Genomic DNA, 16,679 nt, shown 5'->3' with positions numbered 1-16,679 from the left:
CAATCCTTTAAAAAAATTTGTAAATTTGAAACACTAGTATTGGCCTAACATATTTTCTAAATCAATCTATTAGATCAATAAAATAGAGAAAAATTCATTCTTTGTTTAGATTATCGTGCATCATATATTTTTCAAAATTAAAAATGTATTAACATTGAGAAGGATTGAAACTGAATCCAATGTAAATAGAATTAGTGTGCCAAATGCTCATTGATTAATATAATTTAAGGATTAGCATCATAGAAAAAATGAAACGATTTCTCAAAAAAAAAAAAAAAATCACATTTTTGAAAGAGAAAAAAAAAACAGTGAAAACATCCATTATTTGGATCACTTTCAAGTTTTAAGGTGATCATATTTTAAAAAATTTGTGATGATGGTGGCTCATTCAAGAAATATTTTTAAAAGATAATACTCCACTTACATAGCATAGAGCTTTAGACACTTGAATCATATAATATGCCATTACTTTGTGGGTGTTTTTGGGCATAAATTATGCTTTTATTGCCGTCTAGATTCTTTAATAATACATGTTTCAATAGCCGTAAGATGTTATGAAGAAAGGGAAGGATAAAATTATGGTCAGAAGTGACATGTAAAATTAATTGCAGATATGATGGAGTACATGGGCCATATATGGCTGAAAGGTCTTTGTTGCATTTATTTATGGATGGCATGAAGACTTGAAATAGTTAAACAAATTAGACCAAGACTCTAATCTTATTTATTTATATGGTATCAATTCAGAATTGTGCAACTTTGCATTCATCAATGGCAAGTAGGAAAACCACCGTTCCACTCCTTATTCTTTTGATTTCTCTGTTTTTGAAGTTTCTCATGGTTGAAGCTCTTACAATCAATTCTAATGACATTGATCTCAACAAAGCTTGCATTGAGGAAGAGCGGAAAGCGCTTCTTGAATTTAGACATGGTCTGAAAGATCCTTCAGGTAGGCTTTCTTCCTGGGTTGGTGCTGATTGCTGCAAGTGGACAGGTGTGGATTGCAACAATCGGACAGGGAATGTTGTCAAGGTTGACCTCAGAGATCGTGGCTTCTTTCTTTTGGGTGGTGAGATAAGTGGTTCCTTACTTGACTTGAAACATTTAACTTACCTGGACCTAAGTCTTAATGATTTTCAAGGAATTCCAATTCCAAATTTCTTGGGCTCATTTGAAAGGTTGAGATACCTTAATCTCTCTAATGCAGCATTTGGTGGAATGATTCCTCCTCATCTTGGAAATTTATCACAGTTACGTTATCTTGATCTTTTTGGAGGAGGAGATTATCCAATGAGGGTTTCTAATTTAAATTGGCTTTCTGGTCTTTCTTCTTTAAAATACCTTGATCTGGGGTATGTGGACCTTAGTAAAACAACCACAAATTGGATGCGAGCTGTAAACATGCTTCCATTTTTGTTAGAATTACATTTGTCCGTTTGTGAACTCAGTCACTTCCCTCACTACTCCAATCCATTTGTTAATTTGACTTCGGTTTTGGTCATTGATCTCTCCTACAACAATTTCAACACTACTTTGCCTGGCTGGTTGTTTAACGTCAGTACCCTTACGGATCTTTATTTAAATGGTGGTACAATTAAAGGTCCGATTCCCCATGTTAACTTGCGATGCCTTTGCAACTTGGTGACCTTAGATCTCTCACACAATAGTATTGGAGGTGAAGGAATTGAATTCCTGAGTCGATTATCAGCATGCACTAATAATTCCTTGGAAGAGTTAAACTTGGGCGGTAATCAAGTCAGTGGTCAGTTGCCAGATTCATTAGGGCTCTTTAAGAATTTAAAATCCCTGGACTTGAGCTATAATAGTTTTGTTGGTCCCTTCCCCAATTCAATTCAACACCTTACCAACTTAGAGAGTCTATATCTGAGTAAAAACTCCATCTCAGGTCCAATTCCAACATGGATTGGAAACTTGCTGCGGATGAAGAGACTTGGCATGTCATTCAATCTAATGAATGGGACGATTCCAGAAAGTATTGGACAACTTAGAGAGCTAACTGAGTTGTATCTTGATTGGAATTCTTGGGAAGGGGTAATATCTGAAATTCATTTCAGTAATCTTACAAAACTGGAATATTTCTCTTTACACTTATCACCCAAAAACCAGTCTCTCCGTTTTCACGTGAGACCTGAATGGATTCCTCCTTTCAGCCTCTTGTATATCCGTATTTCCAACTGCTATGTATCTCCCAAGTTCCCCAACTGGCTTAGAACTCAAAAAAGACTTAACACAATAGTTCTTAAAAATGTGGGGATTTCAGATACAATACCAGAATGGCTTTGGAAACTAGATTTTTCATGGTTAGATATTTCTAAAAACCAATTGTATGGAAAGCTTCCCAACTCATTATCCTTTAGCCCAGGAGCAGTCGTGGTGGATTTAAGCTTCAACCGCTTGGTGGGCCGATTCCCACTTTGGTTTAATGTGATAGAGCTCTTTCTGGGAAACAATTTATTTTCTGGTCCAATTCCCTTGAACATCGGGGAATTATCGAGTTTGGAAATCCTTGATATTTCTGGTAACTTGTTAAATGGCAGCATCCCTTCATCAATTAGTAAACTAAAGGATTTGAACGAAATTGATCTCTCAAACAATCATTTATCTGGAAAGATTCCAAAGAATTGGAATGATTTGCACCATCTTGACACCATAGATCTATCTAAGAACAAACTGTCAGGTGGGATTCCAAGTTCGATGTGTACAATATCTTTATTTAACTTGATATTGGGCGACAACAATCTTTCTGGGAAACTCTCTCAAAGCTTACAAAACTGCACAGAGCTGCACTCCCTTGATCTTGGAAATAACAGGTTTTCGGGCGAGATACCCAAATGGATTGGAGAAAAAATGTCATCATTGAGGCAACTTCGTTTACGAGGCAACATGTTGACAGGAGATATTCCTGAACAACTGTGTGGGCTTTCTTATCTCCACATTTTGGATCTTGCGCTTAACAATTTATCAGGATCCATCCCACAATGCTTAGGCAATTTGACTGCTTTACGTTCTGTGACCTTATTAAACATAGAATCTGATGACAACATCGGGGGGCGTGGCTCTTATTCAGGGCGCATGGAGCTAGTTGTGAAGGGACAATATATGGAATTTGATAGCATACTGCCAATTGTGAATTTGATTGATCTTTCTAGCAATAACATTTGGGGAGAGATCCCAGAAGAGATCACAAATCTCCCGACCCTGGGTACCTTGAATTTGTCCCAAAACCAATTGATTGGAAAGATACCTGAGAGGATCGAAGCCATGCAAGGGCTAGAAACTCTTGACCTCTCATGCAACCGCCTTTTAGGCTCAATTCCTCCGAGCATGTCTTCTCTAACCTTATTGAACCATTTGAACCTATCGCATAACCTCCTATCAGGACCACTTCCAACAACCAACCAGTTCTCGACATTCAACAATTCGTCCATTTATGAGGCGAACCTGGGACTTTGTGGGCCTCCATTGTCAACCAACTGCTCCACTTTAAATGATCAAGATCACAAAGATGAGGAGAAAGATGAAGATGAAGATGAATGGGACCTGTCATGGTTCTTCATAAGCATGGGATTGGGCTTTCCGGTGGGATTTTGGGTTGTATGTGGCAGTTTGGCTCTAAAGCAGTCTTGGAGGCAGGCTAATTTCCGGTTCATTGATGAAACCAGAGATAGGCTATATGTCTTCACTGCAGTGAATGTGGCTCGTCTGAAAAGGAAGATGGAAACAGATGGAGTTCATGGCTGAAAAGGTGACATATCTTACATCACTTCCGATTCCTTTTCCTTTATTTTCTTCCTTGTTTATTTATTTATTTCATTGTATTTTTGGTGTGTTATGATTATCATCACAATGAATTTAGCTATTTTGCAGAGGGTGATGTGGTTTCAAAATAACAAACATCATGCAAAAAGAAGGTAAGATGAATTTCATTGCAATGTAATGTAAGGCCATCCCTTTACATACATATTTGTTAGCTATTAATCTTTTTATGCTTATATTTTATTATATGATTTCTTAACTTCTTGAATTGAAAATAATGATTTAAATTTACAAAAAAAAAAAAATTGAATTGTTGTCTTATTGGACTTAGATTTTACTAAAAGTATATTGCTTTAAATGTTCAAATCATGTTATAGAGGCATATTTTTAGACCCTTTAACTATGCATATGAATATAAGTTGTTTCCCTTCCCTTACTACAATTAAGTTCCTAAATACAATGCATAGGGTAATCAATTTCTTAGGTTGAGTCATTAGAAAGAGGATTGAGGGAGTTTATAATTGGGTCCAACTTTTTGAAGTTGCAGAATCTGATTTTCATAGGGAAGGTTAAGATGCATGTAATTTTTTCCAAGGTTGAATCCCAAAAAACTATACAAGCAAGCATCTAAGATTATAAATTGTTATAGGTTGTTAGTTGACACTCTAAATTTATTGACAAATATACTCACTTGTGTATGGTTAATACCACAAGTATGAAAACTATAGAAATTTAAATAGCCTCTATAACCATGTTTGTTAATTAATTAATTATATATAATAATAATAATAATAATAATAATAATAATAATAATAATAATAATAATAATAATAATAATTGAAATAATAATATTGAATATGTTTATATTCCTTGATGAAAATCTAAATGTTGCTTAAATTGGAGCTAATTATGTGTTTTTACTTGTTTCATATTTAATACAATGATGAATTCTCAGTGTTAAGATTTCTTTTGGTATTAGTGTTTGAGAACTCTATCTTTGAAATGTTGGCAAACAATTATTTTTCTTTAGGTAGGTTTGTTATTTGTAAATTATCATTTAAGTGAGAAAAGTTGTAATATTAAGTTGGATATTCGGCCTACTTTTGATATTTTAGAATCATCTATGCCTTAAAATTGTCCTTCCAACTTTTATATTTATGTTAATTTGATAGTTGATTATCACTAAGTACCATTCAGAAATTTTGTCCATTATTGATTTAAATATATTTTTGGTATAAGCTTCAAGTGATTAAGCTAATTGTACACTATTGAAAAATATGGCAAACCTAATTACTAACATTAGTATTCATCACCTCTAGTTGTAAAATATTAGCCAAATAATGTGTTTTCTCTTCATTTTGTTTAGCCAAATATGGCCTAACAACATTGGCTACTACAAAAATTGAAATTAATGACGCTTTATTTTATGACGTTTTCTAAAAGTGTCATTATTGAGGGTATACAATGACGCTTATAAAAAGTGTCATAGTTGTATTATTTATCTTGATACTTATTATAAGTGTCATTATTTGATGTCATCTTTTTCCTTATAACTGTGTATATATTGACGCTTATAAGAAGCATCATAGTTTTATTATTTACCTTGATACTTATTATAAGCATCATTATTTGATGGGTATGTAATGACGCTCCTGATAAGTGTCATAGTTGTATTGACTTTTAAAATTTTTGTTTTTAAGTTAACTTATACAAATTTTGATATTAGAATTTTATTCTATAAATTAATTATGGTAAATTGACATTAACATTAATGACATAAAGTTGCTACATTAAGGTTTTTTTAAAAAAAATTGGATATAAATAAAATAAAATCCTAATAATTTTTTTTTATTTGATATTAATTTTTTTATAGTTTGTATCAATACAATCTATTTTCACAAACTATTTTTCATTTTTATTAAATTAGAAATTATCTTATATTTCATTTAAAAATAATTTGTTAATTTATTTGTGGACCACAAAAAAGTGGCCTATTTTGAGCACTTATTCGGGCCTTGGGCCACATTTATTGGGTTTAACCCTTTTATTTGAGAAGGTTTTATAGTTAATGAATATAAATTTGAAATTATTTAACTAAAATGAAATAAATTAATATTTAAATTAATTTAATGATGATTAGACTCACAATAAAACTAAATGCAATAAGAATATTTATAAAAATTTTCTAATATTTATGGGAATTAAGCTCATTCTATTAAATTAGTTTTTTTTTTAAATATCAATATTCAAATTAAACCAACATCAACCTAAAATATCAAATAATTAAACAATATAAATTCATTATGAGTTCAATATATAAAAATTATTATTGGAAGATGAAATAAAGAATACTATTTTTAATTTATTGAAAAAGGACATGCATGGTATTTTAGAATTTGTTTTAAAGTCTCGATTGAAAACCCTAACTTTTGGAAGACAAGAAAGAAGGGAGAGAGCCACCGTTTTTAGTGAGAAAGAAGAGAAGAGAGAAAAACGCAAAGGTCCGATCCCACTTCGTCCGTAGTCCGATTGAGCTGAAATTTGGAGGAGAGTTTCGTGACTCATTTATCTTCAATCTGAACGGTGAAGATCGGATTTGGAGTTTCAGAAAGTCATTAGAAAGAAAGAGGAGAAGAGAGAAAAACGCATGTTTTTCTCATCATGCCCAGATTTCATCAAATGTCCGATCCCGCTTCGTCCGTGGTCCGATCGAGTTGAAATTTGAAGGAGAGGTTCGTGGCTCATGTATCTTCAATATTAACGGTGGAGATCGGGTTTGGAGTTTCGGACAGTCATTAGAGAGAAAGAGGAGAAGAGAGAAAAACAACGGTTTTTTACATCATGCCCATATTTCATCAAAGGTCCGATGCCGCTTTGTTCATGGTCTGATTGAGCTGAAATTTGGAGGAGAGTTTCATAAGTCATTAATCTTAAATTTGAACGGTGAAGATCGGATTTAGAGTTTTGAAAAGTCATCTTTCAGCCAAAAACAGAACCTTTATTTTGGTGGGCTTTTTCTCTCCGGACTGTTTTGATCATTAGCTTTAATCGAGGTCAATTCATGGTCCAATTGAGTTGCAATTTTAGGAGCACGTTCAGGACGCATTGATCTTCATTCTAACCGTGGAGATTGGATTTGGAGTTTGGAAAAATGGTATTTCAGTCCGAGAACAGTGGTTATGTTTGGTGAGATCTCTCCATTATTCTGGATTTAATTTTGGATTTATCTAGTGTTTATCTTGTAGTGATTTCCTATTTTTGATATAAATCAAATTTGCCTACTTTTCATGTTACTTGCTTTGCTAACTAACAAATTAGAGCAATTTCTTCTTTTATTTAATCAACCAGATGAAGATCTTAATTGGTTCAAATTATAGATATTCTCAATTAGTTGACAAATTATAAATATATTGCATCCACTAAGTGTTCGATGCTTAGTCCATGAGAAGCCAAGTGCTTAAATCAATTGTTTAGCTTATTATTTTTATTATTAGTTTTATTATTTCTCCCCTTAAAGGCATTCTTAAAGAGCTTGAGAAGTCCATGGGAGGTAATAAAGCCACTGAACTTTTGAGTTAGTTTGAAGTGCTTGATTCAAATCCATCACCATGATGACTTAGATCCTTATTCTATTCTTGTAAAAAAAAAAAAACTTCCTTTTGACACTTTTTAATCATATATTCTCAATTATATGATAAGTAAAAATAGTAATTCCATTAATATTTTATATTTTAATATTTTGCATAACCTACCATGCATGAATTACCTCATGTTTTATTGATTTCACAAGTTGGTTTGAGTTTTTGTGGTTTGATTTCATTTGGTTCAAGTTATACCTTGTTATTTTGGAGCTAGTTTTGGGAGTGAAAAATGGTGATTCGTTGAAGAGAAGAGAGGCTGGGATTTTTCTTTTAGGAGAGTAGAAGTGTGAAGAAAGGGTGGGAATTTTCTAGGTAAGAGGAAACAAGAGAACAAGGGTTGTTCAATTAAAGATTTTTGATAGAGGGAGGAAAGAAAATTGAGGGAAGGAGCTGTGAGAGTAGGAGAGTTCTTTTGGGTGCTAGGCAAAAGGCAAGAAGTGAGAGTTGTTCGGTTAGATATCTTTGATAGAAAGAGTGAAGAAAATGAGAGAAGGAGTTGTGAGAGAAAGAAAGATAGAGAGGAAGACATATGAAGACTATGTTAATTTGTTTATGGAAAGATTGATAGAAGGGTTGAAAGAGGAAAAAAAAAAGGAAAGAAAATATAAGATTGTTTGGTTGTTCATGGAAAGCTTGAGGGAAATGGGAGAAAGAGGAAAAAGAGAAGGAAAGAAAATGTAAGATTGCTTGGTTGTCCATGGGAAAATTATTAAATTTAAGATGAATGCATATTTCCTACCTCTATTCAATGAAAATTAAGAGGAAAATCTTTAGACATTTTTTCTACTTTTTTCCTTAACATTTTTTTCTTACATTTTCCCATAATATATAAAATTTCCCTTTGAAACTTTATTTATGTTTTGTTCTTTGGATTGTATATTTGATTTTTTGTTTTTTAGGTAGAAGAATGATGAATAAAATATATTTTATTGGAGAAAATCAACTAATAATGCTCTTTACAGTTTAGTTCTTGGTAAATAACTCAAAACCCCATTTAGAAATTTATTTTTCTATTGCTCATGAATCACCTAAACTAAAATAAAAAAATAAAATAAAATAAGAAAGAACTAGTGTTTTTTCTATTGTTTAATTTTCTCAAATTTTTCTACTTTTCATTTTATATTGGTTCTTGTGTTTTTTTTTTCTTTAAGATTTTTGTGAGAGTTTTAGTTTGAATTGCACTTTTTGGTTTTTGCATTTATAATTGAGAGATTTTTTATTCTCCTTGTATTTGTTTATAGGTTTCAAAGGAAATTGATTGGCCAAAAGACAAGAAATCATAATGTTGAAGAAGTTAGTGATGCCGAAAATCATGAAGATTACATCAAAGTCATTTGGAGGATGATCTTATTTTTTATAGAATATAAATCTTAATAGTTGTTGCACTAATATTTGTTCTTTTGTAGAATTAGAAATTGTTATTGAAATATTTTGATATAATTAATAAATTTGTATGTAAGTATGAAGTTACATTAATAGTTTGATGTGTCATTGATAAAATCTATTAAAGATGACACTTCTATAAATGTCAAGATTGCTTATTTCATAAAAAGGATATCACTAGAAAATGTTTAAAGATGACGCTTCTTATGAGTGTCGTTGTTAACATTACCCAAATATGATGCTTCTTTAAACGTCATTGAAAGTATTTATCAAAGATGGCGCTTCCTGAAAGTGTCATTGTTGCCTAAGACATACAATGACAGAGGCGAAGAGGACGCTTTAGAGAAGCGTCGTATGTTACCTTTCTTGACGCTTAAAAAACGTCATTGTTTCCCATTTTTCTTGTAGTATAATATAAAAACATCGCTGTAAAATAAACTTACTGTAAATATAAGGAATGTTTTATTGTAAATATAACATTGGTATATATTTTCTATTACATATATAAAACTTTTGTTGAAGCAACAGAATTTTAGTTTCCAATATTGCATAATCCAAATATATATATATATTAATAATCCCCAATACAAACCTCAACTGCCAAAGATCAAGGAAACTTAAAAAAAAAAAAAAAAAAAACAAAAAAGAAATCTCCTCCAATACTAAGTTCTAACTAAAATTCAATCTTCAGATCTGTTGTCTTAGCGTTTAAACTCGCCAAATACCAATGATAAATTGCATTAAACTCAAACAAAGTTTGGTTTCTTTCTTGGGTTTCAATTTCCAAGTCCTTATCCTTTTACCATCTTTTCTTAACAAAGTTCCTTATTTCTATCAAAAAGAGAGAAGATCAAAGCTGAGACAAATTTAGCCTCAAAGCATAAAAGAGTGAAAAACTATGCCTAATTAATCAAAAGCCATGTTTCCATTTCACATGGTTAGAACTCCACAACAATCAACCAAAAACAGAAAATTCCACTACCTTGTCCCTTCCAAGGGCAGCATGGTGTTGTAAGCCATTGCATGAGCCATCCTTGAAAAAGATAGAACAATACAATCTTAGATTAAGTTTTGGATAGACAAATGAATTGAATCAAAGTATTTAATATGAAAACAAAAGTAAATTTAGCCAAATGTTTGTTATCCTCTCAAGCGTACTACAGTAGGATAGCCCAAACATAAGACAGGGCTGTGAAAGAAGTGGTAGATCCATTATTTCTATTCCTAATGATGGGGCAACAAATGGGGTACTCTAAAGGGGTATGCACAATCATGTGACTGTCATTTTCCATGTGTAAATGCAGAAGAGCTATATAGTTACCTAGAGGAGTTTATACAGAATACATAGGGCAACAAATGATTTGTCTATGCATAGAACAGAATTCCAATAAAAGCTAGTTTTGAGATTTCTTTTTTATTGTGGGGTTGGGTGGAGTAGGGAGGAGGTGGGATTAATTTGATTTCACTCGGTAAACATTTCTCAGTTTGAATGTGACCATGCTAAGAATGAAATACCTGGTAGACAAGCATGTGTGAAATAGTAGTCTTTGAAGGGCAGCTTCTTAATGCTTCTGAGAGATTAATACATGAGCATTGGAAAGGATCCTAGGCAAACAAGCACCAACGTCTTCCTTCTAGAGGTCTGTCTGCAGAATCAAAGATATCTTCCAAATGATTCTCAGTAAATGCTACACAACCCTCATACGATAACTTGTCTACTCCACTAGCATATAAATTTGCTAAATGTATCTTCAACCAATGTAAGCCCGACTTCCCAAGAAGGTGTTCCTCTGCCAACTCCAGGATAGCTCTTTAATCAAATAAACCCTATCCTCAGAATCCAGCCATAGCCTAACAATAACAGATTTCCATAAAAACATTTTTTTTTATTTTTAAAAAACATAGACTAATTATAATCAAAATCAAAGCATCACAAAACAAAAACCTAAATTAACCAAACCATAAGCATTATTACAGCTAAGAAACTAAAATCAATTCACAATACAAAACAGTGCGAGAACTCACCGGCTGGCAACATAAATAGATGCCATGGTGGCGAACATGGCTAGCATGAGAATCGAAACTTGAGATCTGAAAGTCGAACCAGATAACTGGTGATTCGGTCCCCGACTATGCATTTCATCACTGTGAAGCAAAGAAGACAACAATTTTTAGAGACCTTTCATCAATGGTTGGCCAACTGGGTTGAATTTCGGGTCATTGTTTCTCTTTGACCAGATTTTGGCCCCGAATTTGAAATACACAAGAGTATTTCGGAGAACAAAAGAGAGAATCAGAGCTGGTTGTTGATCTAGGCCTCGTCAGTGATGAGGATGTCAATGATGGTAGTAATGTAGTTGGAGAAACAATTCTTTTCGACGCCTTAGTAAAAGGAACAATCACTAGATAAACAGAAGGGTTTTATGACTTTGAGAGCCCAAAATCTCTTAGGATCTTACCATAATACCGAGCAGACATTGAAAAGAGGTTACCAATCCGTGTCATGGCGACCACTTGGTAATCTCATATCTTTTTTATTCATACCTTTATAATTGATCTTATTCTTTTGTATCTTTATCTAATAATCTAAATTAATTTCACCAAAGTCAACAATCAAGATGGGAAGTCAATAGTTACCAATTCAATACCTTAATATTTTCCAATCTTTTAACATGGTGACCACTTACCTCATTATGGTTAGCCTAACATAATTGGGTAATGAACTATAAAAGTCCAACTGACTCTAATAGAGAGAATAAGCTTCATCTATCATATTCTCTTGCCCATATTCCCATATTCATTTTTGCATCTACTCTTAGCATTTCTTTTTTTTGTTATCCATTGACTTGACCATAGGAGATGTGTTGGATGACCACCCAACCATCTTGTGTCGCAAGTTTGGCAAATTGGTTTGCGAAGTAGTTCGTGAAGGCATCGATAGGCGAGAGCTTTTTAGATAAGCTCAAAATCTTCTATACCAATAGGTATATAACAGTTGCTAAGACTATTTTAACTCTAAGATAAAATGTATGTGAATTATGTTCTTACGGAATTTCTATTATTCTATAACCAATAATTTTTGGGTCATATATAGGCATATGTACTTCCCAAATCCACATTTATATTACTAGGAAAGATAACATTGAAGGAAAATAAAGTAAAAAAAAATTAAAATAAAGGAACTAAAAAAGATTAACCTCCGCAAATTTTAATAATTTTTTTTTTACATTAATAAAGAGGAATCAAGAGTTTGAAAATATATAAATTTTCAAAGAAAACTTTTTACTATTTCATGATTGGTCAGTTAACTTTAAAGAGAGAATAAAATGTAACCATATGCTAGAATTATATGTTCTACTGGACTAGCATAATCAACTAAATTCACCTGTTTATGGAATATATATGGTAAACTATATTGGTTGTACATGGTATTGTTTTGGGTCATGATGGGATGGACATGATTTAATGTCTTGTGGAGAGGCCCATAGCTTCACCTTGCTCATAAATGTTTTAGTTGAGCCATTGAGATGAATTATGGGCCTTTAGTCCATAATTTTATCATGGAAAAAATGAAATAAAATAAGATATAGCTAAAATTTAGGTAGTGAAAAATGAATTATTTTTAAATTATTTAATTTTTATATTGAAGTATTTTTTTTTTTACTTTTTGCTTTTTCTTTTTTTTTTTTTACATTTTCTTTTGATTTTCTAGGAAATAAACAATTCACTTGTCTTAACAAGAAAAAATAAAAATTCAAAGGGTTAATTAACTTTAGACCATAAAGTAAATAAATTCCAGATTTAATCAATTTTCTTTTAACAAAATAAATTTGATTACTCCACAAAAGTCAAATTACTGTTAAATATTTCGATTAGGTTACAAAAGTCAAATTATTATTAAATATATATTATATTAATATTTTTAAAATAAACAATTGAATAAATATGAAATGTTACCTAGTTGTGGTTCATTAGTCTGTCTAATCAATACAATGGTTCAATTACAATCAACTTGTGATATCTATATAAATAAAATTAGAAAATCATAATATATTTATATAGATTTTAATATTTCTAATTTTATTAAATAATTATATTATATTATTTAATTATTAAAAAATATGTTACATATGAAAAAATAAAATTTTATTGGTTGATTTTATCTACTTCCAATGGCTATTTATTATATTGATCGAATTATTATCTTAGTGTATTTTTTACCTATATTATTTTCATATTTATTATCTTATGCATGAATGTATATTTATTTTAAATATCCATCTTCTTGTTAATATTGTAAATCAATGATATAACAAAAGAAGAAGTTGGTCTATTAGTATTGTTTGGACCATTAATTGGACTACCGAACCCAAGTGTAAAAGCACACACATTGAAAGATTTGAGTTTGAAAGTATCTTAATTAATACACTTGCCTCAAGTATCTCTCAAATTAAAATAAAATAATGATATACATGTCGACAAGACAAAAGATGAAGACTTTTTCCTTAGATTTTTTTCTCCCTTGGACAATGACTTAAAACTTTAAAGATTTGGTAGTTGACATATGTTACAGTAAAAATTCTCTTACACAATTTTATTTTATTTTGACAAGAACTTAACTTGGAAGGCTTTGGTAATTAATATAATTAATTATGAATCAGGCCAGCTATGATTTTAACTTGCAGCATGTCTATCCATTCAAAAACTTTGATAAATCTAAAGTCTTGTCTGTTAACTTGATGAAACACAAGATACTTTACTATCTGCTTTTGAGTCAAACAAGCAATCACATTTTCCTAGTGTTTTCATTATTATTTTTCTTGCAATGTTAGTTGAATGCGGTAGACGAGGTTGGCCCATATATGGCCGAAAGGTCTTTGCTCCTTAATTTTTTGAGCTGGTTTATATGAAGACTTACTACTAAATAAATCCAACAAAAGACTCTAATGGTATCTACCTATAAAGAAATACTGTCTTTGCTGTGATCTATCTTTGTAGAGCATTAACAATGGCGACCAGGAAAACCTTCATCCTATTTCTTGTCCTTCTTTTGCTTCCTTTATTTCTCGAATTTTTCTTACTTGAAGCCCTTGTGATCAATTCCACTGATGGTGATAGGGACGTGGTTTGCATTGAGATGGAGCAGAAAGCCCTTCTTAAATTCAAAGGTGGTCTGGAAGATCCTTCAGGTCGGCTTTCTTCTTGGGTTGGTGGAGATTGTTGCAAATGGCGAGGCGTGGATTGCAATAATGAGACAGGACATGTTATAAAGCTAGACCTCAAAAACCCTTATCAATCCGATGAAGCAGCATTTCCCTTGTCTCGTTTAATTGGCCAGATAAGTGATTCCTTGCTTGATTTGAAATATTTGAATTACCTGGATTTGTCTAAAAATGAATTGAGCGGCCTGATCCCTGATTCAATAGGAAACCTTGACCACTTAAGATATCTTGATCTTAGGGACAACTCAATCTCGGGTTCAATTCCAGCATCCATTGGAAGGCTGTTGTTGTTGGAGGAATTGGACCTCTCTCACAACGGAATGAATGGGACCATCCCAGAAAGTATAGGACAACTGAAAGAGCTCCTTAGCTTAACACTTGATTGGAATCCTTGGAAGGGGAGGGTATCCGAAATTCACTTCATGGGTCTTATAAAACTGGAATATTTCTCCTCATACTTATCACCGGCTACAAACAACTCTCTGGTTTTCGATATTACAAGTGACTGGATTCCTCCTTTCAGTCTCAAGGTTATCAGAATGGGCAACTGCATACTGTCTCAAACATTCCCTTCCTGGCTCGGAACTCAGAAGGAACTTTACCGAATAATCCTCCGTAATGTTGGGATTTCAGACACTATACCAGAATGGCTTTGGAAGTTGTCTCCACAGCTTGGGTGGTTAGATCTTTCCAGGAACCAATTGAGGGGAAAACCTCCCAGTCCCTTATCCTTCAACACATCGCATGGATGGAGTATGGCAGATTTAAGTTTCAACCGCTTAGAGGGTCCACTCCCACTTTGGTATAATTTGACGTATCTTGTTTTGGGGAACAATTTATTTTCAGGTCCAGTTCCCTCCAATATTGGGGAATTATCAAGTTTGAGAGTCCTGGTTGTTTCGGGGAACTTGTTGAATGGGACCATCCCATCATCATTAACTAACCTGAAGAATTTGAGGATTATTGATCTCTCAAATAACCATTTATCTGGAAAGATTCCCAATCATTGGAATGATATGGAAATGCTTGGCATCATTGATCTATCCAAGAACAGACTGTATGGCGAGATTCCAAGTTCCATATGTTCAATCCATGTAATTTACTTTTTGAAACTGGGCGACAACAATCTTTCTGGGGAACTCTCTCCAAGCTTACAAAACTGCAGTCTGTACTCCCTTGATCTTGGAAATAACAGGTTTTCAGGTGAGATACCCAAATGGATCGGAGAAAGAATGTCATCACTGAAGCAGCTACGCCTACGAGGCAACATGCTGACCGGAAATATTCCTGAACAACTATGTGGGCTTTCTGATCTCCGCATTTTGGACCTTGCACTAAATAATCTATCAGGATCCATCCCTCCATGCTTAGGCCATTTGAGTGCTATGAATCATGTGACCTTATTAGGTCCTTCTCCAGATTACCTATATACTGATTATTATTACTACAGGGAGGGAATGGAGCTAGTTCTGAAGGGAAAAGAAATGGAATTTGAGAGGATACTTTCAATTGTGAAGTTGATAGACCTTTCTAGGAATAACTTATCGGGAGTGATTCCACATGGGATTGCAAATCTCTCAACCTTGGGTACCTTGAATTTGTCCTGGAACCAATTGACTGGAAAGGTACCCGAGGACATTGGAGCCATGCAAGGGTTAGAAACTCTGGACTTCTCGAGCAACCGCCTTTCAGGCCCAATTCCTCTGAGCATGGCTTCTATAACCTCATTGAGCCATTTGAACTTGTCGCATAACCTCCTGTCAGGACCCATTCCAACAACCAACCAGTTCCCTACATTCGATGATCCATCCATGTATGAGGGTAACCTGGGACTTTGTGGGCTTCCATTGTCAACCCAGTGCTCCACTCCTAATGAAGATCACAAAGATGAGGAAGATGAGAAGGAAGATCATGACGATGGGTGGGAAACATTATGGTTCTTCACAAGCATGGGATTGGGCTTCCCGGTGGGATTTTGGGCTGTATGTGGCACTTTGGCTCTAAAAAAGTCTTGGAGGCATGCTTATTTTCGGTTTGTTGGTGAAGCAAAAGATAGGATGTATGTCTTTATTGCAGTGAATGTGGCTCGTTTCCAAAGGAAGATGAAAAGAAATGGTGGAGCTCATGGTTGAAGAGGTTATCTTGCATATTTTCCCTTTCTTTTTCCTTATTTATTTATTTATTTTAATTTTTTGTGTGAATTATCATCAGAATGAATTCATCTATTTTGCAGAGGGTGACGTGATTTCAGAATAACAAAATCATAAATAAAATAAAAAACAAAGGGAAGATGAATTCCAATGCATAAGGTAATGCAAACCTATCTTCATCACACATTCTATTAATCTTATATACTCAAATTTTATTAAATGATTTCTTAATTAATTCTTTAATTGGAAAAAATGGTTTAAATTCACAAAAATAAAAAAATGAATGATCGTCTTGTTGAATTTAGAGTTTACGAAAATTGTAGTGCTTTAAGCACTCAAATCATATTATGAACTGAAGATAAGTTAGAAGTGAACTTGAATTCTTTTGATAAAATTAATCTTTGTAGGATGATGTTAAAGGCCGATTAATTAGATGCTTGTAACTTATATGCATGTAAACATAAGTTTTTCCTTTCTAACAACTAGATTCATTTTTTTTAACTGAG

The 16,679-nt window shown here is 32.9% G+C and overlaps 2 protein-coding genes across 2 annotated transcripts; both read left to right on the top strand.

The window, feature by feature from the left end:
* The first annotated feature begins 771 nt into the window (after window positions 1-771).
* On the top strand, window positions 772-3,762 carry LOC100855162 (receptor-like protein EIX2). The gene has a single exon (XM_003631279.1). The coding sequence runs from the start codon at window positions 772-774 to the stop codon at window positions 3,760-3,762; it is 2,991 nt and encodes a 996-aa protein (XP_003631327.1).
* Window positions 3,763-13,809: 10,047 nt separating this feature from the next.
* LOC100855131 (receptor-like protein EIX2) lies at window positions 13,810-16,155 on the top strand. The gene has a single exon (XM_003631278.3). It carries the CDS (start codon window positions 13,810-13,812, stop codon window positions 16,153-16,155), a length of 2,346 nt encoding a protein of 781 aa, XP_003631326.1.
* The last annotated feature ends 524 nt before the right edge of the window (window positions 16,156-16,679 follow it).

This window comes from Vitis vinifera, chromosome 1 (genome assembly GCF_030704535.1).
Source record: "Vitis vinifera cultivar Pinot Noir 40024 chromosome 1, ASM3070453v1".
Classification (NCBI taxonomy): domain Eukaryota; kingdom Viridiplantae; phylum Streptophyta; class Magnoliopsida; order Vitales; family Vitaceae; genus Vitis; species Vitis vinifera.
The sequence above is the reverse complement of the archived record's forward strand: the minus strand, read 5'-3'. Positions and strand labels throughout refer to the sequence as shown.